Source organism: Mastacembelus armatus, chromosome 7 (genome assembly GCF_900324485.2).
Source record: "Mastacembelus armatus chromosome 7, fMasArm1.2, whole genome shotgun sequence".
NCBI classification, from domain to species: domain Eukaryota; kingdom Metazoa; phylum Chordata; class Actinopteri; order Synbranchiformes; family Mastacembelidae; genus Mastacembelus; species Mastacembelus armatus.
The window spans coordinates 16,552,152-16,578,426 of record NC_046639.1 but is presented as its reverse complement, the minus strand read 5'-3'; the positions used below and the strand labels follow the sequence as shown (position 1 = coordinate 16,578,426).

General features: G+C 40.7%; 5 protein-coding genes across 9 annotated transcripts; 3 read left to right on the top strand and 2 right to left on the bottom strand.

Moving 5' to 3' along the window:
- The first annotated feature begins 1,121 nt into the window (after positions 1–1,121).
- On the top strand, positions 1,122–5,328 carry mmp9 (matrix metallopeptidase 9). The gene is made up of 13 exons (XM_026331578.2): positions 1,122–1,393; positions 1,564–1,802; positions 1,974–2,122; positions 2,252–2,380; positions 2,496–2,669; positions 2,798–2,971; positions 3,065–3,238; positions 3,341–3,496; positions 3,585–3,807; positions 3,911–4,044; positions 4,136–4,286; positions 4,386–4,489; positions 4,610–5,328. Exons 1-13 carry the CDS (start codon positions 1,259–1,261, stop codon positions 4,732–4,734), a joined length of 2,067 nt encoding a protein of 688 aa, XP_026187363.1. The 5' UTR covers positions 1,122–1,258; the 3' UTR covers positions 4,735–5,328.
- An 846-nt stretch (positions 5,329–6,174) lies between these two features.
- On the top strand, positions 6,175–17,232 carry LOC113145162 (zinc finger protein 335). 5 transcript variants are annotated; one of them, XM_026331576.2, is made up of 28 exons: positions 6,175–6,298; positions 7,698–7,891; positions 8,040–8,316; positions 8,441–8,518; positions 8,674–9,792; positions 9,883–10,065; positions 10,192–10,356; positions 10,456–10,714; positions 10,811–10,988; positions 11,075–11,187; positions 11,281–11,299; positions 11,458–11,574; positions 12,464–12,540; positions 12,692–12,852; positions 12,970–13,187; positions 13,298–13,397; positions 13,504–13,592; positions 13,682–13,938; positions 14,118–14,232; positions 14,322–14,519; positions 15,016–15,158; positions 15,242–15,381; positions 15,526–15,623; positions 15,738–15,824; positions 15,929–16,012; positions 16,102–16,161; positions 16,259–16,364; positions 16,545–17,232. In XM_026331576.2, the coding sequence occupies exons 2-28, from the start codon at positions 7,700–7,702 to the stop codon at positions 16,667–16,669; spliced, it is 4,758 nt and encodes a 1,585-aa protein (XP_026187361.1). In that variant the 5' UTR covers positions 6,175–6,298; positions 7,698–7,699; the 3' UTR covers positions 16,670–17,232. The 5 variants fall into 5 exon arrangements, with proteins under 5 accessions (XP_026187361.1, XP_026187360.1, XP_026187357.1 ...); XM_026331575.2 differs by having other exon boundaries at positions 12,970–13,202; positions 16,548–17,232; XM_026331572.2 differs by having other exon boundaries at positions 12,970–13,202.
- A 410-nt stretch (positions 17,233–17,642) lies between these two features.
- On the top strand, positions 17,643–19,499 carry LOC113145164 (uncharacterized). Its single transcript, XM_026331579.2, has 6 exons — positions 17,643–17,829; positions 17,910–18,221; positions 18,411–18,537; positions 18,635–18,753; positions 18,879–18,925; positions 19,065–19,499. Exons 1-6 carry the CDS (start codon positions 17,796–17,798, stop codon positions 19,230–19,232), a joined length of 807 nt encoding a protein of 268 aa, XP_026187364.1. The 5' UTR covers positions 17,643–17,795; the 3' UTR covers positions 19,233–19,499.
- A 568-nt stretch (positions 19,500–20,067) lies between these two features.
- Positions 20,068–22,639, bottom strand: LOC113145623 (pepsin A-like). Its single transcript, XM_026332571.1, has 9 exons — positions 22,574–22,639; positions 22,193–22,334; positions 21,873–21,993; positions 21,402–21,520; positions 21,117–21,313; positions 20,905–21,021; positions 20,629–20,773; positions 20,333–20,431; positions 20,068–20,231 (listed from the first exon to the last, which is right to left on the bottom strand). The coding sequence occupies exons 1-9, from the start codon at positions 22,630–22,632 to the stop codon at positions 20,094–20,096; spliced, it is 1,137 nt and encodes a 378-aa protein (XP_026188356.1). The 5' UTR covers positions 22,633–22,639; the 3' UTR covers positions 20,068–20,093.
- A 1,936-nt stretch (positions 22,640–24,575) lies between these two features.
- Positions 24,576–26,046, bottom strand: prok1 (prokineticin 1). Its single transcript, XM_026333177.1, has 3 exons — positions 25,932–26,046; positions 24,991–25,116; positions 24,576–24,695 (listed from the first exon to the last, which is right to left on the bottom strand). Exons 1-3 carry the CDS (start codon positions 26,004–26,006, stop codon positions 24,576–24,578), a joined length of 321 nt encoding a protein of 106 aa, XP_026188962.1. The 5' UTR covers positions 26,007–26,046.
- Between the last annotated feature and the right edge of the window lie 229 nt (positions 26,047–26,275).

Sequence of the window (26,275 nt, the reverse complement as noted above, 5' to 3'; positions counted from 1 at the left end):
AAACTCATCTGCTGCTTTGGACATTCATGTGGGAGCACTGTGAGTCATGATATGTTGGCTGAGACACAGCCTTGTCCACAACAACTTCATAATCACATATCCACAGAATATCAACATATATCCAGCATATTACTGCAAACGGTTTCATAGTGGTTTCAAAATTACAGATTAGCCAACGCACATGTTGCTCCATAGAATAAAACGCAAAGATGTTTATTTATTTGATACATTACACAGAGTGTTATGTAACAGGGATGTGCATGAGAAATACCCAAATAGGGATGTCAGATCCTCTTTGTTCACTACTAATGACTTGTGTCATTCTACGCATGATGCCACTAGAGACGTTGCATCAGCAACAATACAGCAATAGCGCAAAGAAGCAAATTTAAATCCATGCAATTTTTTTTATAACCACATTCAACAAAGAAATCCAAACATTTATAGGTTTACCATCTCAGAAAATAAAACAAGAACCAGCGTGTTACTTTTCCTATTGTTCACATTTTATTTAGTATCCAACTTTAAATAAAGAGGAAACAAATTTCTATTTATGAAAACCAGAACAAAACTTTTATATGACTAATTTAAGCATCGAAATAACAGAAGTGTCTGGCCGGATCTCATGATGAGTGTGTTGTACTCCAATAAAAATACACCAACATGTTAAGAGGAGCTTTTTTCATGAATCAAAGGTGTACACTGACCTTTTAAACTTTGTGTTGATGCTCATTTGAAGTTATGTCCAACATGTTTTTACACCAGTTTTTATTTGTAAATGTTTAAGATAATAGCAACTGCAAGCTCTTTCAAAGTAATTTGTCATTTGTGTAATATTCAATGTGGCTTTTCAGGCAGTATGCATTATTTTATTAATGTAACTTGAGTAGGACCATAATAATTGCTGTAAGCGATCTTACCACACCCTTCCTGTTTGAAATATCTCCAAAATATACTATTAGTTAACCACTCATTTGCTGTAAAGCTAGATGTGAATATTTTGGAAATTCCCCTATGTCAATTTAACAACACTGTCAAGATAGAGGTGGGAGGGATGAGGTTAGTAGTAGGCGGGGGTGAGGTTAAGTGACTAAGGCATTATGCTCCATAAATACAAGGTCCACAACTCCAACCAAGGGCACACAGCAGAGAGACAACAAGAGCCACCAGTCAAAAACAAAGAGGAAAGGCATCGCTGCAAAAAGAACTGCTGATCTTCAGGGACAAGACGCACTGTTGCATTTAACAGCATCTCACCATGAGATCCTTTGCTTTATTTGTGTGTTTAGCTTTGGGGATAAGCGTGCAGGATGGATGGAGCCGTCCCCTCAAGACGGCCTTTGTCAAGTTCCCAGGAGACATCAAAAACCTGACTGTTACAGAGCTGGCAGAAGTAAGTAACAGATGGTTCATTTTGTTTTGATAGATTGAAATCTCCACAACAGTATACACTCAAGCTGTGCAGAGACTTGAATTACCTGAACAGAAATTCCTATTGTAATTTTAATGAAAAGATGTGTTTATCTTATCTTCACCAATATGGTTTGCAATGCTCTCCTCTAGAATTATCTGAAGAAGTTTGGCTACCTAGACACAGAGCAACGCAGTGGTTTCCAGTCCATGGTTTCCACTGCCAAGGCTTTGAAGAAGATGCAGAGGCAGTTGGGATTGGAGGAGACTGGGAAGCTGGATGAGTCGACCGTGGAGGCCATGAAACGTCCTCGCTGTGGGGTTCCTGATGTGGCCAACTATCAAACCTTTGAAGGAGACCTCAAATGGGATCATCATGACATCACTTATAGGTGAGTGGAGACACAGAATCTACCACTTGAGTTGATGACATTTTAATGTGTCTGCTTTGTAATGCAAGGTGCAGCATAATCAGATTTGTCTCATGGCGATACATCACCAAAATATCTTCACTGACATTTTAAATTATATGTCTGAAAGTGTCATTGTGCTCTTCTCTACAGGATCGTTAACTATTCTCCAGACATGGAGAGCTCTCTGATTGATGATGCCTTTGCCAGAGCCTTCAAAGTGTGGAGTGCTGTGACCCCTCTGACTTTTACCCGCCTCTTTGATGGCGAAGCTGATATCATGATCTCATTTGGAAAAAAGAGTATGTGCTCGTAGAGTGGTCTTTTCACTTGTTTTGTACATGCATATGATACATATCCAAACAGTAATTTTGTACTAAACGTACGTATAAAACCAAGGAATGAAATGTAATTTTTTTTTTTTTATTCAGATCATGGAGACCCATACCCATTTGATGGAAAGGATGGGCTCCTAGCTCATGCTTATCCTCCTGGTGAGGGACTGCAGGGAGATGCCCACTTTGACGATGATGAGTACTGGACCCTGGGAAAAGGACCAGGTAAACAGAAATACATACCATGTGGCTCCCCATCAACAAATACATGTGGAGTTGCCTCCCCCTAGTGCTCGCTTCATGCATTGCATCTAATGAATATATTTTTCTGTCACTTCAGCTGTGAAGACTCGCTATGGGAATGCAGATGGTGCCATGTGCCACTTCCCCTTCACTTTTGAGGGCAAATCGTACACCACCTGTACCACTGATGGCCGTACAGACAACTTACCATGGTGCGCCACCACAGCCGACTACCAGAGGGACAAGAAATACGGCTTCTGCCCAAGTGAACGTAAGTTTGACAGTTTATTCTCCAAAGTAAATCAAAGGTCAGAGGTTACCAAGATGAAAGAAGTTGCTTTTGTGACATGCTGACACCTTTCACCCACTCATCTTTGCCTTTAAACCTCTTTCTGACAGTTTTGTACACTTTTGGAGGAAATGCCGACGGCGCTGAGTGCGTCTTTCCCTTCATCTTTCTGGGGCAGGAATATGACAGCTGTACCACAGAGGGCCGCAGCGATGGTTACCGCTGGTGTGCCACCACAAACAACTTTGACAATGACAAGAAATATGGATTCTGCCCCAGTCGTGGTGAGTGACAGGAACCAAAATGCAGAAACAGTTTGGATTTCTGCCACAGTTACTTCCATTTTTACTGGTGTTGTTATGTCTTTGTCTGGCCAGACACCGCTGTAATTGGTGGCAATTCTGAGGGAGAGCCATGCCACTTCCCGTTTGTGTTCCTCGGTAAAAAGTATAATTCCTGCACTAGTGAAGGTCGAGGAGATGGCAAACTGTGGTGCAGTACCACTGCCAGCTATGATGAGGACACGAAATGGGGCTTCTGTCCTGACAAAGGTGAGTAACAAATATTAGCGAGAGAAAACTGAATAGTGAAAATGATGTAGATACATATTTACACAAGGCCTTCATTAATATTCTTTACTGAATGTGTTCCAGGTTACAGCCTGTTCCTGGTGGCAGCTCATGAGTTTGGACATGCCCTTGGCCTGGAACACTCCAACATTAGAGATGCTCTCATGTATCCCATGTACAGCTATGTGGAAAATTTCTCCCTGCATAAAGATGACGTTGAGGGCATTCAGTATCTCTATGGTAAGGTCATGACAAGCTGTTTACTATGAATTTTATCATGCAAACCCATAAAGTGTTTCAATTTCATCACTATTATTTTATTTTTCAGGACCCAAAACAGGCCCTGATCCCACTGCCCCTCAGCCTGTCACACCTACCACTAACCCTTACCCAGACCCTGAGGAAACTGATCCTACTGATGAACCCACTGAACCTCCCACCACTACCACCACCACCACACGACCTGTGGATCCAACCAAAGATGCTTGCAAGGTGACCAGCTTTGACGCCATCACTGTGATTGAGAAGGAACTGCATTTCTTCAAAGATGGGTGAGCAGATCAGTCGATTCTTCTTGGTAACAGAAAAAAAATCAATAACATAAACAAAAATGGACTGTATGGATGTGTTAATTTTGTTTGTTTCGATCAACAGACATTACTGGACCATGTCCACCATGAATGAGCTCAGGGGGCCATTTTCTGTTTCTCAGAGATGGCCAGGTCTGCCGGTTGTCATTGACTCTGCTTTTGAGGAACCCTTGACCAAGAAATTATACTTCTTCTCAGGTAAAAAGCTTAATACAAAGTAGATGCATAATAGATCACTAACACAAACATGAAGTGAAGACGAGCTTCACATTGTTTTCTTTCTATACAGGTACCCGATTCTGGGTGTACACAGGGCAAAGTGTTCTGGGTCCCCGCAGCATTGAGAAACTGGGCCTCCCCAACAACATTCAGAAGGTGGATGGATCACTGCAGAAGGGGACAGGCAAAGTGCTGCTCTTCAGTGGAGAAAACTTTTGGAGGTGAGTTAAAATAATGCCTTCAGTATTTTTAAAACTGCAGATTGATTTAGCCATTTTTAATGACATTCTCTGATACGGTTTTGCATCTGATGAACACAGGCTTGATGTGAAAGCCCAGAAAATCGACACTGGGTACCCCAAATACACAGATGCTGTCTTTGGTGGCGTTCCTTCTGATTCCCATGATGTTTTCCAGTACAAAGGTAAATAAATGTGTCAACTTCAAATATTTATTTACTCTCAAATTAACACAATCAGTACACAAACACACCATAATCTACCTTTTGCATTTTATTGATTCAATTTCTGTATTTTTGTCGTAGGTCACACCTATTTCTGCCGGGACCGTTTCTATTGGCGTATGAATTCCCGCAGGCAGGTCGACCGTGTTGGCTATGTGAAATACGATATCCTCAAGTGCTCAGACTCTTCAGTCTCTCAGTACTAAGGAGATGAAGGCACAGAGTTCAGCTGGAAATTATCTGTAATGTGGTAGCAACTATCTCTCGCTCCTGTGCAGGTGTGAGGGAGAATGTGATGCAGTATTTATGTGTAGCGCCTATGATGTGTGTACTTTCTGGGATGTGAATAAAACATATAGCATAGGCCTAAAAATAGGTCAAAGGCCCAGTACAGAAAACTGCAGTCTTTGGTACTGCCTAGCCCTTAGTCTGATAATCTGTGAACTGATATAATATTATGTGATGCTGGCCAAAAAACTCAGATCAATAACCACAGCTTAAACATTCCCAAAAGCTGTCTGAATCAGATTCCAGATTGCCAAATAATTTCTTTATGTCTGACAGGTTCAGGCTCTTAACAGTATTTGATTATTTTTGGTATTTATATCAATATCTAATATTATTTTTATGTCCTAAAGCTTGTTTGTTTTGTAAAATTTTATGTATGTGTTCTCTGAAAAAAGCCAATTACTTGCACTGGAAGACAATGCATGTCTTCTTCACTGAAATTATTTATGACACTGATATGTTTTATATTAAAGTTTTAACTTTCAATGCAATAAATGCTCCAGAACTACCAACATCTGTCAGCTGTTTCAATCTGTTCACTATGATATTTGATGAACTGATGTGACCAAATAACACGTTATAGTACAACTTGTGATTTGCTGACTAATATCATTGTGACAATGGGCTACAAATGAACTGGTTCAATAGCACACATTATATTACAGTCCGTTCCAAATAATGTACCTTATTCTTATTGTGCCAATTTCTTAAACATTAGATAAGATCTGCAATATTTGAACCACTTTTATCATTTGCTATATTACTTTAGTTTTTTCCTCCTCAGAGCACACTAATAATCTTTCACAGCTCACAGCACCCGAGAAAGGTATATTTGGATATGAGGTACTGCAATGCTGGACCAAAAGTGAACAGTAATGATTAGTAATGTAGACTCTAATATACTGTGTGACTGTCCCATTTTACTCTTTAATTACACAAATGAGTTTTGTCAAAACTTTTGTTTCTTAGTATTTACAAAATACTACCCAAAATTAACCCAAAACACTAATTTCCTCTAAGCTGGGCACTTGTTATTCCTGTGTTGTCCACGGTCTTGTGAAATCAGTATTTTGTGTATAATAAATTGTTGCTAAAAGATACAGCGAATTAATAAAGACGGCCTTGTTGTGAATACATGTCACTCATCCATATTACTCCGCATCCAACTGCGTAATACGCCTTCCTCTAAAAACAATAGTCCATTCTGTTTATAAACATTACATATGCAGAGTATCAGGAGCGACATATAACGTCCAAACTATATCTAAATACAAACTGTTGTAATCGATGAATACATCGATGTTTGGTTAAGTAAAAAGCCTTTTCTGAACAAAAATGATAAATAAGATCCGGTTGCACGGACAGGAAGCGAGGAGATACTCATGGCGCCCGACTAGAAAGAAGCAACAAATATGGCTTACTAATTTCTGCTCTCTTTATCGCCTCTGTAGTAACGGATACCTTTCTACTCGAAAATACACGGTAAGAAAAAAACATTTAGGGTCTAGAGCTGGAGGGGGAAAATATCTCCATTTTCTTCAGGGAGAGAATTTGGGCGGTCTGCGGCAGTTGAGGCCCTCGAGGTCCCCAGTAGAGCTTCGAGCGCGCCTGAGTGTAAAGTCGGCTGTAAAATGGCGACCGGAGCAGGCAGGACGAAGGGCAGCTAGGCCCTTTAAAAGCGGCTAGCACGTTGTTTTGGGGCGCTGTTAGACCTGTTGGCTTGTTCCATTAAACTGCTCCTTGTTCAATAGCGTCATGCTCTTCAACCATCAAACTATTATTTCATCACCAGGGGGCGTTTATAAGTTTTATTGCCTTCTAAATGACGATAGAGACCTGAAAACAAAGCTGTTAGCTAGCCTAAAGCTAACGCTAGCTGCTCTGGTTCTTCGTGAGCCAACTAACTTCACTTCCAGCTGCCATCAAAAGATAACTTTACTGATGTCCAGGGCTGTTCTTATCTTACTTACTTTGATTATGGACAAAACGTGAGGTGATTTTCTTCGCAGCATAGGGCTTCAGTTAACCCACAGCAGCGTTTGTGTCCTTAAGGGAAAGCATTAGCTAGACAGTGTAAGTAAACAGACATTGGGTAAATGCAAACTTTTCGTGCGTTTCTTGTACAGAAAGACTCCTGAGAGGTTTCCTAAAGTACTAGTACAGGCTAGTACAAGACTAATACAAGCTCTGAAGACCTACACTCACAGCCTTTTGGTGTAGTGCTAGTACCTTTTGACAAAATGCAGAGTCCGTACATCAAAATTGTACAACACTAAATGTACTTTTTATTTTTATTTTATGCCTTTGCACAGCAGGTGTGTTGAGATGTGTGGAAGGACTTTACATTCTTTCAAACCTATAATTGGTTTCAATACATATAAAATAACTCACAAGAACATATTAAATGTAAATGCCATTGCAATCAGGGAAACCTGACCATAAAAAGATCTAAGAGTTTATTTCTATTCAATTGCCAGCCTAACACAGTTAAAAGGCAACATTCAGAAATACATTATTTCATACCAAGTCTTCCCTTAAGTTTTCCATTTACTTCAGAGCTGAGAAAGTTCAAGTCTAAACTTCAGTTTTTCTGTCTAGAGGCTCTGCAGGTCTTGAGGCTTTTACTATGTTTTTTGGAAGTTATTCTATACTTGGCTTTCTTATCCAGTAGCACATTAGCTTGGATAATTGATAAATTATCATTTAAGATAAGATTTTTGCAAACACCTTTGACATTAATGAGAGATAAATGTCCTAGAACAAGTGGTCAAGGAACTGGACAAGTTGTAACACAGTTAACATGTTGTAATGCTACTCAAAGCATGCTTTTAAACGTTACACTTCAAATTTGGGATTGAGTTATGTTACTTTTTGTGGATAGTTATGGATTCAGAGGAGAATGAAGTGGAGAGCAGCAGTGATGCAGGCCCCTCAGGGATGGAGGAGCCATCTGAAAGTGGGATGGGTATGGAGTCATCAGAGGCCATGTCTGCAGACAGTAGTGATGCTGCTGCCTCTCATGTTCAAGCCCCAGAGTCTGACTGCCATGTGGGACAGAGCTCAGAGGGACTTGTGGTAAGTTTTTTTTTTTTAATCAAATAAATAATGATTTGGTTTCTTTATATGGTATATACAAAATATTCTAAAGGCAAGAAAAACAGATATAAAAGTTTGTCAAAACTTTCCTGATATCACTATCACGTTCCTGTGTCTCCCTGCCAAGGTTTTCATCCCAGAAACCAGCTCCAGTACGGACGTCAGAGTTTCGCAAGTTCACCTCCCAGACTCGTCCTCGGTGGCTCAATCCACCAGTGTGTCCAGTGTGTCCACAGTGACTCAGTCAGTGCTGGTGTCTGAGTCAGCCCAAGTCCTAGTCCACTCCAGTGTTGTGCCTGATGGAGCCATGATGGTTTCTGACTCAACTGCTTCTACCTCGTCAGACCTGGGGTCTGCCATTGACAAGATCATAGAGTCCACCATCGGGCCTGACATCATGAACGGTATTTCCACTGGTACACCCATTTTCAGTGTGTCTTTAACAGAGTAACCTTAGGACAATGTCATTTTTATTATTTTGCCATAAAACAGCAGATATCTGAGCTTGTCTGCTACCTTTTCTATTAGGTTGCATAGCTGTGACCAGTGCAGAAGATGGGGGTGCAGAAACAACCCAATATCTAATATTACAAGGACCAGATGATGGTAAGGGTGCTAGAAATTACTAATTTTTTAAATTTTTTAACCTATTTCAAAACATTTAAAAGTGAACGAATGAGCAACCTTCATGTCCATATGGTATTAATTTATAAATCAAATACATAATTTATTAACCATACTTGTGTATCTACCCTCTGTAGGTGCTCCTATGGTAGCCCAGATGTCATCTTCCGCCCTGTCTGGTCGTATAGCTATAGAAGCTCTTGTGGAAGGTCCCACATCCACCTGTCTGGATCAGGGAGACCTGCAGGGCAACCTTGAACCTGACCAGCCTGATGATCAGCCTGGACACTCAGGTTACCCAGAGGACAGCAGCAGTCAGCCTGACCAGCCACAGCACTCCCACCCCTCCCAGTACATGGACTGCAGTGCAGATGGCCCAGACCAGACGGGGGAATCTTCCTCTTCCTATGTTGAGTGCTCCGGCGAGGAACCTGACCAAACACGCTCCCAGTCAGGCTTTCCTGACAGTGATCAGGACCTGCCTGGTTATGTGGAATGCAGTGGGGCTGACTCAAACCCTACCAGTCACAGTCACTATGTGGTGGAATGCAGTGCTGGGTATCTTGAGTGTGCTGTGGATGATGGAGAGCAGCCACATCACTCACGCAGTTACATTGACAGCAGTGCAGACCACCGGACCCAAACAAGCCGGCAGTATGGGGCTGAGTATAGTGGAGAATGCATTGCAGCTGCAGACTCTGAGCAACCGGGTTGTTCTCAGTACCAAGCTAGGGACGATGATGATGATGATGACGAGCAGAGCCAAGATCCAGATCAGCCACAGCACTCCCAACAACAGCCCCAGCACTCATGTTACATGGAAAGCAGCAATGGCCCCGAAGGTTCTCTCTACGCTGATGACAGCTCATCATCAGAGCACCCTTTGGCAGACACAGCGGGGTCAGGCGGGCTTCCTGAGGCACTTGAGTGCAGCGAGAGCCAGTCTGGTCCCTACATTAGCAGCAGTGGGACATACACCTCCAATCCAGAGCCCGAGTTGGTTCAGCAGTGCTCACAAAGCCAAGAGGAGCCACAGGGTTCCCAGGGGCCTCAGGTTGAAGCTGGACTGGTCAGCGAGATGAAGACATCAATAGTGGCAGAAGGCTCCAGAGACAGACCACCAAACCTAGCTGAGTTGGAGGAAATGATGGAAGTAGTAATTGTACAGCAGTTCAAGTGTAAGATGTGTCCATACAAGAGTGCTTCCAAAGACACACTTATTAACCATATGAGAGATAAACACTTCAAACCTGCAGGTAAGGTAGCTGATGATGCATAACAAAAATATATCACTTGGAGTGTAAGTTGACTTTTTTTTTTTTTTTTGCTCAATTTCATTTTTTCAGGGGACATGACAAAAAAGCGTAAACGTGGCAGACCTCCTAAAAGTGAAACGGTTGCCCGCCGCCAGGCAGAGAAGGAGGAAGCTGAAGAGAAGAAAGCAGCCAATGTGAAGGCTGCTGAGCCCCAACAGGCAGAAGAAGAAGAAGATGATATTGTTGATGCTGGTGCTATTGATGATTTAGAAGGTCAGTTAGCAATTTTCATTAAATCCTCAGTCAGATAACATAAACATTCATACTTTTCGTGAATCAGTCACAAGATAAAAATCATATGCAGTTACCTGCGATCCTGCTATTTTGTTTATCCACCAGAGGACAGTGATTACAACCCAGCTGATGAAGACTGCAAAGGAAGACCACCGGCCACCCTAAGGAAGCCTGCACCTCCCATTTCCTCCTCCTGTCAAGGGCGTCCTCGACGCAAGGTTGGTCGTCCAAGGAAATATAGCTCTTTAGAAGAAGGCTACAGCAGCAAAGGTGGGTTTCCAGTTTGACAAAAACTGTACAGGAAAAGCCTCCATTACAAAGCCTTTAGTGTCCTGCGTCATCCATCTTATTATCATATGTTCGTTCCAGAAGCAGAAAGTATTGCCAAAAGGCCCAAGGTTACGGCTGATGCTAGTGTACCTGAAGAGGCAAGCTCTTCTGGGTTAGGCAATGGCCCTGCTCTGGTGACCAATGGAGATACTGCCGAGGCCGCGATAAGCCAGTCGGACTCTGAAAACAAAGACCCTTCATCTAACGCACAATCAGAGGAGGAGTTCTTCCCAAAGAAACGAGGCAGACCTTCCAAGCGCTTTCTTCGTAATAAGTATAAAAAGTATATGAATCGAAAGTAAGTATCAAATTATTACATAAGGTTGTGCTACAGATAGTATGAAATAACTTTGACAAGCAATCAAATTACTTATTCCTTTTCATTGTGTTCCAGTCGATACTACAAATCCCTCAAGCCACTGCTGAGACCTCACAACTGCTGGATCTGTGGCTCACGCTTCCTCACTCAAGAAGATTTGCGGTTCCATGTGGACTCTCATGAAGGCAACGACCCAGAGCTCTTTAAGTGTCTTCAGTGCAACTATCGGTGTAAGCGCTGGTCCTCACTCAAGGTCAGTTGCAGTAAAACGGTACACAACATTCAGGCTAATCTCAGTTTACACACCAGTCCTGAAATGCTTTGTGGGCTGTTTTGCAGGAACATATGTTCAATCATGAGGGCACTAAGCCTTTCAAGTGTGAGGAGTGCGATTACACAAGTGTCTACAGGAAAGATGTCATTCGGCACTCAGCAGTCCACAACAAAGAGAAGTAAGTTCTGCAAACAACATACATGCAGAATAAATTGTTCCTTATACACATTAGTAAGTTTTCATGTATTTATTTTTTCCATTCCAATTTCAGGAAAAAGAAGACAGAGTTGGTGAGCTTTTTAATAACATTAAGAACAATACTAATTTACAGTACTAAAGATGTGGCAAAATGACTGCAGTCCATTTTTTTTCTGCTTTGGTCAGTTGCTGCTGTCTTTTGGGACACTTGATTTGTCAGCACTGTGGCAGTTTTTGCTGATTCTTGCAGGTACCAAAGGTGTCAGAGTTTCCGTGCCCTGTGTGTCACAGGGTTTATCCTATGCAAAAGAGGCTGACCCAGCACATGAAGACCCACAGCTCAGAGAAACCACACATGTGTGATAAGGTCAGAAATCAAAGATACTACTGTTCAAGGACACTTTTCAAATGTACAAGAAAAATGTATAGTTACAGGGCACCCCCATAGCCGAGTGGTTGTGGTGCTGCACTGTGTAGACAAGCAAAGTGCATGTGCAATCCATCCATTATCTATACCCGCTTAGTCCTCTTTAGGGTCACAGGGATCTGCTGGAACCTCTCCCAGCTCACACACTGGACAGGTCACCAGTCAATTGCAGGCCACATAGAGACTGACAACCTCACACACTCACACTCACTCCTATGGACAATTCAGAGTCACCAATCAACCTGACATACATGTTTTTGGACTGTGGGAGGAAATCAGAGTACCTGGAGTAAACACACACAAGCACAGGGAGAACATGCAAACGGCACACAGAGAGGTCCCTGCCCTGCTGGGTTCTGAACCAGGAACCTTCTTGTGAGACAACAGTGCTAACTACTCATCCATCAGGCTGCTGCACATGTAATGAACAAGGGAAACCTCAGTAGGTTTTAGAAGTTACAGCCAAAGGAAAGTTGTGATCCTCCCTGCTGGAAAGACCTTTGAAATTTTGGATTTGAAGAGAATGGTTGGATACATGAATCCAGTATAGGATGTCCTCGATATTCTTGTGAAGATCATTTGTTAAAAGTACTCCATGTAAATGTTGGATTTATTTATAAAATAAATACATTATAAGATCAAGATAATAAATAATAAGATAAAAATTACAATATTAGAGTCCAGAATGCCAGTTTTCCTTAAAGTTGTGTCACAATCTTTACAGGACTGCTTGGACTGTTAAGCGTATACATCATTTTATAGGCTTTTTATTTAACCTATTGTCAAGTTCTTCAAATCTTTTGTTGAAAAGTCCTTTCTGTTTTTACAGTGTGGCAAATCCTTCAAGAAGCGGTACACATTCAAAATGCACCTGCTGACCCACATCCAGAGTCTTGGTTGCAGCAAGTCAGTACTGAAAAAACTTGTCTTCACATTATTGATTTGGTCATGTAACAGTCTGTATGTCAAAAATATGAATGTGACAGAGCAGTTTAGCATTTTAAGGTAAAATAAGTTCTTTTGTCTGATGTCCAACTCTTCTTTGTGTATGTGCCAGGTTCAAATGTGAGTTTTGTGACTACACTTGTGACAATAAGAAGCTGCTGCTAAACCACCAACTGTCCCACACCAATGACAGACCCTTTAAGTGTGACTACTGCAAATACTCCACTTCTAAAGAGGAATTCCTGGTCTCCCATCTGGCCATCAAACACACAGGTCAGTGTGGCAGACAGCCTTTAGTAAAGTCTATATAAACTGAACAGGCCCTTATGTATGGACTTCTTAAATGTAACACTGTATTACCTGTTAATGTTGTGTGATTAATCTCTATAGGAGAGAAGCCTTTCTCCTGTGATATGTGTCACTTCATGACCAAGCACAGGAAGAACCTGCGCCTACATGTGCAGTGTCGCCATCCTGAGGCTTTTGAAGAGTGGTCTTTGGCTCACCCTGAAGAGCCTATGAGAAGACAACGCAGGCCCTTCTTCACCCTACAGCAGATAGAGGAGCTGAAACAACAAGATGACCCACAGAGCTTCCAGAATACTGTTGTGAGTCTGCAACAGGTTTTCTCAATTTGCATTTAAAATAAAATGTGTGGTATTTTTTTCTGCATTTGCAGATAATACATTGCAAATATTTATTCACTCTTCTTCATTAGGTTACAGTTGATTCTGCAACACTACAAGCCATGCAGGGCATAGAAAATGCCTCAGTCTCCCAGGATGCACTGGGAAACACTACCATCATCTATGAGCAAGGTCAGCAACGATTCCACAGGAGACTTTTTTTTTTTTTTTTCAATATTCCTGGTGTGTTATGTGACCTTAAGAACAAAGCCTAATTTTGTCTCCATGCTCTTCTCAGCTGAGTCCAGTGATCTGTCTGCCCAGAATGCCCTGGACCTGCTGCTGAATATGAGTAATGCCCGGGAATTGGTTGGAAACTCCTTACAGGTCTGTGCTGTTGCTCATCAAAAAAAAAAATCCACTTTGGTAAAAAAAAAACAAAAAAAAAACAGTGTGACATGCATTGTACTCCTCAGGTGGCAGTACTGAAATCAGAAGGCAAAGTTTTGGAGAAGGGCACATGGAGATCAGTTACCGCAGCACCAGGACAGGCCCAAAAGGTCATGACCTTCCACGTGTCAGAGAATGGTGAGACGGTGCTACAAGAGGCCTATGAGGCAGCCATGTCTGAAACAGGAGAGCTAGCCCAGATTGCCATTGAAACCTACGAGGGTGGAGGCGACTTCAGTGTGGTAGAGCAGTCTGCTGAAGAAATTCATAACCCTGGATACAGGTAACCTAATATACACAGTGTGTTTTTCTATGATTAAGAGGAACACATGTTATGCTGAGAAACACAATCATAGAACCCATTTAACTGGAATGAGATTGAATGTAGATTTGGATGATGTTTTGATGGCTGTGATGTCTCCAAAGTCTCTCATGTCATTAAACTGCTGTCTTTCTTGGCAGTAATGGTGAGAGCAGCCCTTCTCAGACTTTAGAGGTTTCTGATTCAGAGGGCCTGAAAAGTGACAAGTACTATCTTAACTCAACACTGCCAGATGGTGTACTGCAACAAGTGGAGGTAAACATCAACGCTGCCTTTTAATGTTTCAGCATATTGACGCATACTCTGCAGTATCTGGCCTCTCTGACAGTGTTTTTCTCTGTCAGCTGAGCAGTGAAGCTCCAGCCTCTCCCTCTGCAGTGACCAATCCCAGTCTTAGCACGAAGAGGTTTTCCTGTCGAATCTGCATGGAGTCTTTTCATGGACGCTCTGACATGGAGAACCACAAGAGGGCACACTTGGATCCCAACACCTTCAAATGTCCTGACTGTGACTTCACTTCCACCACCTGGCCAGATGTCAAGGTAAGTCTCACAGAACTATTCCTTAGTGTATTCAATCCTGTTCTGAATCTTTTTACATCATTATGTATGTATCTGTGACTCTGTGAGTAGTTTTTCTGAAAGCTCACTACCTTAACACCTTTAGGCTAAAAGGTTCAAATTGATACCACTTTATATTAGGCAAAAATAAATGTGTTGATGTCAAAATCTTTGCTTATACCAAATAGCTAATCTCATTAGATTTGAATGTACTTTACTTTCTTGGTCATGGAGATAATAATGGGACACAAACAGATCTAAGTGCTTCTTTTTTTATTTTATCATAAAAATATTTGTTTTAATGGAAAAAGCAGACAGCAATCACTGAAAAATTTCAATTGAAGATTTTTATTCACTGGGAACAATAATGACATATCCATAACATGGTGAAAAGGGCATTTCCACCCTAATATATAATTTTAAGAGTTTGTCATTTCCAAGGCCTGTGTGTCCTGCCTGATATCCTGTTTCCTTCTAGGCTCACATGGAGCTACATTCCTACCTTCGTCCTCACAAATGTCCGAACTGCAGCTTTGCCTCTAAGAACAAGAAAGACCTGCGTCGCCACGTGATGACCCACACCAATGAAAAACCCTTTTCTTGCAAACTTTGCGGACAAAGGTGGGAACAGAATTAAAGCATTAGACTGCAAAATGATAGTGAACAGCTTTTAATGTTGATTGTTGTTTCGCCTGATATCTCAGGTTTAACCGTAATGGTCATCTGAAGTTTCACATGGAGCGTCTCCACAATCAGGATCATCCAACTCGGAAGAGCCGTACCTCCACAACTCAGCAAACCATCACAGTCAACAGTGACGAAGAGGCCCTGGCCACACTACAGTGTAAGAAATACAACACAAAAAAATGCTTGTAGTGAAAAAAAAGTACTGCAAAAATAAATTTAGTACACAGTTCAAAACAAAGATGGTTCACATTCAGCATAAAACAAAATCACAATGTAGATAATGTATGTCTGTGTGAAACAGCGCTGCAGGGACATCACACAGTGATCAGTCCAGAGCGGCTGCAGGCTCTTGGACAGGAGCACATCATTGTAGCTCAAGAACAGTCGCTATCAGACCAGGTACCAGTGTTCACACTATACCTGAAACTGTTTTCTCAAGTTGTTTTTTTTGTCTTCAGTATAGTAGCCACTCAACATAGTATAACTCAGCGTGTTAATGTGTACATTAATCAGGAGGAGGGTACATACATCCAGCAGATCACCACCATAGACGGACAGACGGTCCAGCACCTGATGACAGGAGACAACCAGGTGACTGAGGTGAGAGCAGTTTTATAGATTCTACCAGTCTGTGTCATTGTATGCGAAAATAATGGAGTAGTTCAGTTTTCATCTAAACTTATTTGCTACATGTCCCCTTTCAGGTCCAGTATATCATCTCACAGGACGGAGTGCAGCACCTGATCCCTCAGGAGTATGTAGTAGTCGCTGATGGCAACCACATACAGGTCAGTGCATCACTGCATCAGATGTCAACAGCCATTCAGCGTTAAAAGCGATAATGTCTTTTTCAAAGAGATTTCTAAACACCCCGTAGATGCCAGATGGACAGATCATCCAGTATGAGCATGACGGGACTTTCCTGCAGGAGCAACAGGTGGGTAAAATAAGTCTAAAATGCTCCACAGAGAGATTTTTGTTTAAAAAAAAAAACAAAAAAAAAACTCACTGCTCCTTGTTTTTTATGTGTTCAGATTGCTGTAAGTCATGACGGTCAGATCCAGTACCTACCTGTCAGCTCGGAGCAACACATAGTGCATCCTGAGGATCTGGAGGCTGCTGCCCAGTCTGCTGTCACAGGTTGACTCTCTCTCTGATTTATTTTATATTCAATCCTCTGCCTCACCTTTAGATTGTTTATATTTAACCAACTCATCAAAGACTACACCTATTATTCTGAATACAGCAAATCAACATTGTAAAAACCAATAGTAACCACAGCACCAGTCAAACCAAATGGGTAATCTTTTGTTTTTTTAGTAGCGGTGGCAGATGCAGCCATGGCGCAGACTCAGGCAGTCTACACAGAAGCTACACCTGAACAGCTGGAGCAGCTGCAGCAGCAGGGCATCCACTATGATGTCATTACCCTGACTGACGAGTAGACACATTTTTCAAACTGCCAGCGGTGTTAACGTGCACACAGCAGGACTGATACATACCACTATGAGATGGAAAGTACAGTGACCTCAACTTATTTATGCATTCAGCTGTCTGTGAATAAAACATCATCTCTTCCACGGGATCATCTGCTATAAGATCGACAGCTTTTTGTAAATTCACTTTACTGCACTTATTGCTTCTAACTTAATTATAGGGGCTGTGCATATAAGAATTCTCCTGTAATTATTAAAAATGATTTATGTTTATGTGCTTCAACAGCTTTTGTTTGCAAGACAATGTTGTCTAAGAAAAATAAATGACTTATATCATGTTTTAGAAAATATACCAAGCACCCAAGTGAACATTTTTCAAATGGAGCAACTGGCAGAAAAGTAACTTTCATCAGTGACAAAATATTAACTGTAAGAACGCCACAACATTGTGTTTGCTGAATCTGAAAATGTACATACCTTCGTTTTCTGTTTTGTAAAGGAGGATATGCTTTGATTTGGTGAATATGAATATGAAGCTGAAAGCTGATACCAAATAAATGATTTTGTGTAGGTTTTGTGTATATTCTCTGATGTTTCTGTAAATGTTCAGTGCTTACTCTGTTTTCGGTGTCTAGAAGGCATTTACAGTCTACTGTTGTATGCTTTATGTTATCTGTATGTTAAACCAGTACAATCTGGTTACACACATTTTCAGAGATGATGCAGCTTTGTCATGAGGTGTAATTTGCAGTGTTGCTTCACAATGTGCTAGTTGTTAGTTCATCATTTGCAAAATGGATGGCTGTTAAGCAATAACAGAAATACATGAACAATGTAACACAGTCCTATAGAACTACACCACAGACTATAACCTCCGGTCTTTCTTGTCCTGTGTCCACCCCGCATATCTGGATTAGGGTACTGCATAACATGTGCTTTAAAAAGAAACATGTACTTTTAAAAAAAAGTGGCACAACACACTTGGCAGTTTTGTGAGGGACCCGTGTTTGTCCTCTAGCTGATGATTTATCACTTCCTCTTCTTTCCTTAGTGAGGAGGAGCCTCAAATCATCTAAAAAGAGTGCAAAACTAAGAAAAAAAAGTGCTGAGACTGTGACTGAGTATTGCACTAAAGATGAAGTTTGCCTTTGTCTTTCTTCTTTTATTAGGTATTGTGTAACCTATGTAATAGCAAATCTAGCAATTTTCATTCTAATCTGTATTTTCATCAGGAATGTTTGTTTTTCAGACATCCCTCATTTAAAAGGACAGCAGAGGACTGAGGAGTTTGAACACATTTTGCTGAGATTCACCTTCCCTTCATTTTACAATAGTTATAACAAGTCGTGCTGCAAACTCTATCCAGGAGGATGTTACAAGCTGCTGGACAGTGCCGGGTATACCTGTGATTCACTGAAAGGAAGAGTTACAAAAACTGAGAAAGACGGCTGGATTGAATTCAAGATATCAAATGTGCAGCTTCTGGATCGAGGCTACTACAGATGTATTGTGTTGGGAACCCCAAACCAGATCTATAACGACTACTATGTAGAGGTCTCAGGTAAGTACTGAAAATTTCACTGTCGTGTTATGAATGTGTCTATTAATGCTTAGGCAATAATTGCATTGTTCTATCCTCATAAGAAAATATCTCTGTGCAGGTATTTCTCATGACTTACAAAAGACAAATCCCATTTTAACTCTAGACATAAATGCAGGAAGTTCATATGATATTTTTTTCATTTTGCAGACGCTTCAAATCATAACAGTCAGTTTCAGCCTCCACTGACTACTGCAATCAATGTCCCCACTACCTCCAAACCACTCTCAGAGTCCACTGGGCCTGTTCTAGCCCAGGACCACAGTGACAGTCCCAGGTACTAGCTCAGTAGATTACTCATTTATGTTCTCCACTGGTCAAATAGAGCTGAAGACAATAGTTGATCTGAATTCTGTGCCCTGACTCCTTTCCAGAGTTCCCTGGACTTTCGGCCTGCTACTGGCCACTATTGTGTCCCTTACAATGGTGATTTTGATTGCTTCAGTGACTGGGATTGTTTGCTGCAGAGTGAGGACCAAACGCAAACAGCTGGGTAAGCAGTTTTTCTTGATTAACACAGGAATATAATTATATATATATATATTTTATCAATATGGTGCCTTTATTTACAAGGGATAAATATAAGACAATACAATTTAATGTTGTTTTCCTTTGTAGACAAATGTGGAGAAACTCTATGTGAGTCACAGAAGCAAGAGGATCAAGTAAGTGCTCTACCAGGAACATGTAGCTACTGTGATTCATCGTCACCTGCTCTTAAAAGAAATGAACGTTTTTTTCTCCAGACTTCCTCTACAGCACTGTCTCCTGACAAAGCCTCCTGACAGTGTTTGTCTCCCACAGGAATCGAGCAGCATAGTTTACACAACAGTGGACTTCAGAAACCAGAAACCAACAGAGGTGTATGCAAACCTGAGGATACAAAAAACCAGACCGGGAGACTCTGACTCAACCTGGAGCGCAGGGCAGGCTGGGATGGTGGAGTACTCCACACTGGCAATCCACCAGTGATTCATGTGAAAGTTTAGTTTCCGATTTTCACTTGGGATCCATTTTATTAGTTATGTCTTTAATGAGAATTCAATTTGACATATAGATCACCCCTGCTGCTTTATTTCAATGTTTGTCCCTTTTGAGTGCCCAGAATTTGTGCAAGTGCATTTCCACTCACTGAACTATACCCCCTGATATGTGTTGTATATAGCAGAAAATCATTGAAGGCATTAAAAAATGAAATGATACTGAAATTAAAGAGATGAACTCTGTCATGATCATGCACATACTCTGGTGAAATTGGTTTCTGTGTGGTATTCTCGGAACGCTGTGGTTCTGCTCACAGGCGGAGATAGGAGAAGAGTTGTCAGAACAGGTCATCAGGTAATCTTTTCTTATATCACTGTTTGTCCTTATCTGCTTATTGTAGATTAAAGCCTCACAGGAACCTGGGCCCTCTGATATTCTGAGTCGCTCGATATCCTATTCTCAGCCTGGTGGTCTTTTACAATGAAATAATATCAAAAAAGGCCAAAAAAAAAAAAAAAAAAAAACAAGAAGCTTGTGGTGTTCCTTCATATATCTATAAAAGGTCAATTTTCTCTTAAGAGTGAATGAATGAACACACTGAACATTCTTCCTGTGACATTTCAGTCCAACACAGTAGCACAAAACTACACGACAGGTGTTTGTAAAGACTCACACAAAATGTTTTAGTTTCTAAAAGATCTTTAATGTAGCTACATGTTCATATCTATATTTTCCACCACAATGTTTCATTTGCACCTTTTTTATTTGTATATCTTCAGCTTTTAATCAGGTGAACCCCTTAAAAGGAAATACAACTCTTCCATAAACTTGATCAGGTGTTTTATTTGATTATGCAGACTGGGCCAGACCAACGTATTTATTCTGAGCGTCAAAGACAGCATAGTACTCTCTGATGAAGACATCTCCCAAGATCCAGAGCTGGTCAGAGCCACCCTGACCAAAGCCAGTGTTGCAACCATAGGAGGTCTGAAGGCAGACAAGAGAAAAGATATTTAATTCCCCTGAATCTTTGTAGTGTCACTGATAATGTTTCTGTTGCAGTTAATGGCAGCTGGGGTCTAACTGACCTGAGAGACGTAGGCAGATGCAGAGATGGTGAAGGCGTTTCCATTGAGAGTGAAAGTGACATCAGGCATGCTCTGAATATTCTGGCAGTTCACTGAAGCCTGTGAGAAGAAGATCATGCAAACGTCAAAAGCTAAAGAACATTATATTAATTTTTATTTTACAGGTTTCTAGCTGAAGAGAGTAACAAAGTCCTACTTAATTATTTTTATTTGTGTCTTGATGTTGTCTGATTCCTGTAGGTTCAGAAAAAGGGGTACATTTAAGCCAGATGGTTTAGTATAACGCTATGACTCACATCGCCGTACTGGTCAGTTGTGGCTCCAACCCAGGCATTCATGTTGTTGATGTCACTGGTTGGGCCAACGATCAGAGAGGTACCAGTGTCAACAATGGCCTGGCAGCCACCAGAGCAAGCCACAGTCTGTCCATTGATGGTAACGCTAAGAGGAGGAATAGCAGGAGGTGGATTACAATCAAGCCAGGTGGCTTTGTGCCAGCAAAATGCTGCTTGTAATAAGGTCATCAACAGTTTCACTATGTGTCACTGAGTTTGGATAATTTTTTTTTGTACCTGTCCATTTGGATCTGCCAGTAGGTGGCGGAGGTCAGAGGAATCCAGGCGATTTGTCCGGTGTAGTGGTTGCTGTCAACACCACCGAACACCACCTCACTGCCCTGGTCACTGTTGCTGAGAGAGTAAGAAATAAAGTCAAATGTAAATGTAATGTCTTGGAAAATGGATCACACTCTTCCAAACAACAGATTTCCATCCTGCTTCAGTACCTGCTCAGGTAGACAGAGAACATTGACTGGGACACAAGGCCCTGATTGATCATGTTGTCAAACACAGGCACAACATTGTCAGAGGCAATGCTTTGGAAGGCCAGTCCCAGAATGCCATCAGCCTGCATTGAAGCCATGAATGGAGCCTCTGACTGACTTAGTCCGAACACCTGCTTGCTCACAGAAATTCCTCCCACCTGGAAATAAAAGACAGCTGTCAGTCACAGTTCAACACCTACCACAGCTTAAAGTGACTATACTTTTTGTTCCAGGAGTTTTGTTTACCCCAACAGTGTCACTGCCCAGGTATCCAGTCATGCTGCCAGTGCCGTACTGGATGGACAGAGACTGGCCGCCCCATTGGAAGGTTGAGGACTGCTGTGGGTTGAATTTATTGTGGTTCTCTGTAGAGAAAAGTTATATTGGTAAATGAGCATTTTAGGAATATGACAGAAACGTCACCCATCTCTAGTCATGGTATAACTGCTCTGAGTGCTCTACCACTGCTTATACTTAATGAACTGAATAAGTTGTTGAACATTAATTTTGTAGAATGGCTCCTGCCAACATGCATTTTAAGATCATTTCATGTTTTGTATGTAAAATATGAATCTACATAATGTGGGAAAATAGGTGTAAAAAAATGTAGCTGAGTTAAAAAAAAAAGTTAAGTAGCATAAAATGAAAACTGTGTAAAAAACCTGTTGAAATGTTTGCAGTATACCAGCCAATCACAGTAATCGGAGTGGTACTCACGGCAAGCCTCGCTTGAGGAGCAGTAGACCGAAGGGACCCATAGGTTGGAGGAGCCGGTGTCAAAGATGACGGAGAAGGACTGAGGAGGGGTTCCAATGGAGATCACGCCATAGTAGGACAGCTGGAGGACATTAGAGGACAAATGAACAGATGAAGCACTGGAATGCGTATGTTAGCAATGGCAAGTGTATGTAAGTATGTGGTTCTGTTGTTGCTCTAACTCTGCTAGAACCTTATATGTTTCCTTCAGCTGGAGGTTACACATGACAAACAGTCAAACGAATGAAGCCTAAATCGTTTCAGGGCAGGTCAGTACTTACATCAGCATCATTGGTCATGGGCTCAATACCATACTTGGAAAACTTTGCCATTGGGTTGTATGGGTGCTTCAACCTGTACTCGTCCCATATTCCTTTTTCATGCAAGGTTTCCCTGGGAGTCTTGCCCTTGATCAGAGGCACCCTAAGTGAATAAGAATTTAATAAATGTCCATGTTCATATGTGGAAAAATCACAGCATAAGCTTCAATGTCAACTTCGTAAAAATTGAATACAAATTTAGTAGAAGCATGATGGCCTTTAGATATTTCCTTAGGAATACTAGATAAAGCGATTGTCTGTCAAGAGTTCAGCCTATTCAGGTGTAAAATGTCAAAAAGATAAAAGAACAGTTTGCTTTTCTACCAGCGAGGTCAGACTCACTTATAGACGCATTCAGAGAAAGCCACAAGGGCTGACAGGACGACAAGCCACTTCATCATGCTGGTCACTTTACTCCTAGACTCAAATGAGTGAAGTTTCAGTCGCAGAGTCCAGCTTTTATATTCAGCACATCAAGGTTGTGTCTCCAAAATGCCCTTCTGCATAACTTGATATCACATATCAGCTGGAGATTAAAAAAATATGTTCTATTCTATTGAAAATTGCTTCTTATCTAGAAGTAAAGATCCCATTAAACAAATTAATTCCAATAACCTTTTGTAGGATTGGGAAAATTATTTATAAAAAACATTTGCAGTAAAACCAAGAAGACTTTATAAAATGTATCTTTATTTTCAACACCGTTAAACCAAACCAGAAAAATGTGTGTAAAATAATCCTTTAAAAGGAAACATGTCAGATTGACTTTAACTAACATGTCTAACAGATTATTTGATTACACTGCAGTGCGAGGTAAGGGCTTAACAGATAAAGTGCACACTTACAGTGTTGACATGTAGATCAGGAGATTTGATGTCGAGAGTGTTTGTTGGTATTGAAATTTTCCATCGACGTTACTTGAGGTGAGATATTTGATAACGCAAAATAAAAGCACTGAGGAGAACAAAGAATAACAGAATGTGCATTATACTTTGACATATCATTGTTAATGTTACATATTGAATTTCATGTTTAAAACCAAATTAAAAATCCCCTATTCTTAATTGTTTCCATACACCTGGGTGTTATTAATTTTTCAAAATAAAAGCAAAGAATTTATTCATTGAAATTCTGAAAGTAATCTAGCAGGTAGGGCTCTTCTTAACTTAAATAAATTTAACCATAATCTAACCATAATGTAACAATACCACAATACATGTAAGGTCCTGTTTTCAAAAGTTAAAATTATGGTAGATAAGTATAATAATAAGCAGTAATATGTAGTTAAAATATCAAAGTAAAAGCATTATTTTGCTGATAATACTGTTAGTGTATAAATTGTACTAGTGGATTATTATTGTAAGTTATGTGTTAATGTATAAGACACTTTTTATGTCATACCAGCAATCAGGCATTTCAACCTAAAGAAAAGCCTTGTATTTTATCTATATGTAATGTCACAGTTGCACAGTTGTTAAAGAAATATCATGAAGTAAAAAGTACTATAATAATTCTTTGAATACCGTGGAAAAAATATAATGTAACATTAAAAGGAAATTAAGTAAAGCAATCAAAAATGTACAAGTACTTCAAAATTGTATTTAAGTACAGTACTTAACATTTTACCCACTGACAATGCAGCAGCTCATGGTTTAGCTTTTTATTGCTTTTAATTTATTTGTTTTTTTATTCTTCTTCTTATTTATTTATTGATTTTTAATAGGGGAATTATATTATATCTATTAATATCTAATAAAAACCAATCAAATTAAAAACTCAACCTAAATTTTCTGTTGGAAAGGTTTTACTAGAAGTGCATATTTGCACTAACCAAACGTTCGGTCACTGGTACAGTTGTACACCAAGGTTGGCAAGTTCACTCAAGAAGCGAAAGGCACTGGGACTCTGGTTATGACCTTCGTCATTATCAGACCGTGACTGAAACCGCTTAGCACTTCCGTCCCCGTTATGTTTAATCAAACGAATGTGAAACAAAACCCTCTGAAGAGCATGCATCACGTGTCATTGCTATTATTACATTTTTATTGACAATAACATTTGTACTTTTCTGCTGATAAATGAACATGAGCAGGGAAACCAACCAGTGTAAACATATTTTAATGCTTCATGAGTAAAAAGTGTATGCTGTGTCTATTGTGGCTCTTGATAGTAGGTTAAACTATTTCTTCTCCTGTCTTGTAGTGTGCACTGTTAGAAAACAAACTATATATTATACTGCATAGAGTACACAAATTATGAATATAGTAAAAAATAAAATTATGTGTTTCAAGTCTTCACTGCTGTTTCTACTGCCCACTTCTTCATCTGAATGTATGGGCATCCATTAAAAGTCAATGTTTTTGAAGTCATCGGTACATCTATATTTGCTATCAGCATATCTGCTGCACACCAGGTGAGGGAGACAGGGGCAGGTGTGATGTTGCCTTTTCCCCGGATAGGGCACCTGAAAATAGAGAAAAAGGAGGTGGGATAATCTGACAGTTTAAAACCTACATCAGCTGACAAGTGACACAGCAGATCTTAAAAAGCTGCTTTTCAAAAGTCTGAATTCAGAGACGGATGTGGTGTTCGCAGGACTAATTGCTGCCATCTCCAGACGATCACTGTGATGTGTGGATCTGATTGCTCAGTTCACTGTGGAGCTGATCAATAGCCTCTGCGGTTATCAGCAGCTTTCTTAAACCTTCAGCCAACCTGCCAGCACTTGATATAATCAGAATTTCCACTAACCCGCCTACCTTGTGACTAAAGGGGTGGCATTCATCTCCTTCCACACCTCTTGGGACACACATCCTCAGACCCCTCAGCCAGAGACTGACGGCACAGCAAAGACCAAACCCACACTGCACATCTCTTTCACAGGCCTGCAGGGTACAGACAGACAAACAGAATAAAAGAGGGAGTGAGGCACTTCTTTTGATGTGGGTTCATCAATTTTATTTTCATTTATGCTAATAGAGAAACCCTCTCATGTTTGTACAGGAGAAGCAATTTTATCTATTGCCTGTCATCTCAAAAATCCATTTACAAATGAATATCAATCAGGACACTGAGATAATTTCCTCCTGGTCCTCTAGTGGACCTGGAGCGGAGGAGGATGCGGTCTTTCATTTGTTATGGGCAATCAAATTTTTACAAAATTATCCACAAAAGCACCATATGGTTCACAATGCACAGTTTGATTTAGTACTGAAACAACAGGTCAGTGAATCTATCCAAATAAAATTAACTGACACTTTTGTTTTAATACATTAATCATTCATGTCATTTATCAAGCAAATATACCAAATGTGAGAATTTGTTGCTTCTCTAAATTTAATAGAATATTTAGACTGCTGGCCAAAAAAAAAAAAAAAAAAAAAAAAAGGCTGATTAAGGACGTCGCCAAACTACATGTCACAGACAAGACGATCGAGTAATCAAAAAACTAAACTGATTAGAAAGGGTTAATAGTTAATAGTAGTAAATCATTTTATTTTAAAGTGTAAAACCACATGATTTCTGAATACACTGTAAAGAACAGAAATCACAATTACATAAAGAGAATAATATTTTAAAATGTTATTTTTGAACCATATGTTATTCAAACAATAGTTAGAAACTGATTAAACGTGAATCTAAAAACTGATCAAATGCTAGAATGCACTGTGTGCAGCAGAGCTAGAAACCTATCGCTCACCCCTGTGATGACGGCTCCTCTGGACCAGCTCAGAGACACCAGGAGGAAGGATAGCAGTACCGCTCTGAAGCCCATGGCAGCAACAGGAGAACTGGACTCTCTCAGGACCCTCAGCGCTGTACAACAGCTGTTAACAGACTCTCCGTCACACTGGCTCCCCGACTCTCCAGTCAGTCATGAAGGTTCCCAGAACTCCTCAGATGGGGGGAGCCACACTCTCTCCCTCTCTTTATCCACCTTCAACCCCCCCAGCACTCCCCCCTCCCTCACTTCCCATATTTGAGGTCTACCCGCACCCTCTCCGCCTGTTTCCTCAGAAGCTTTGTCATCTTACTTATCTGGAT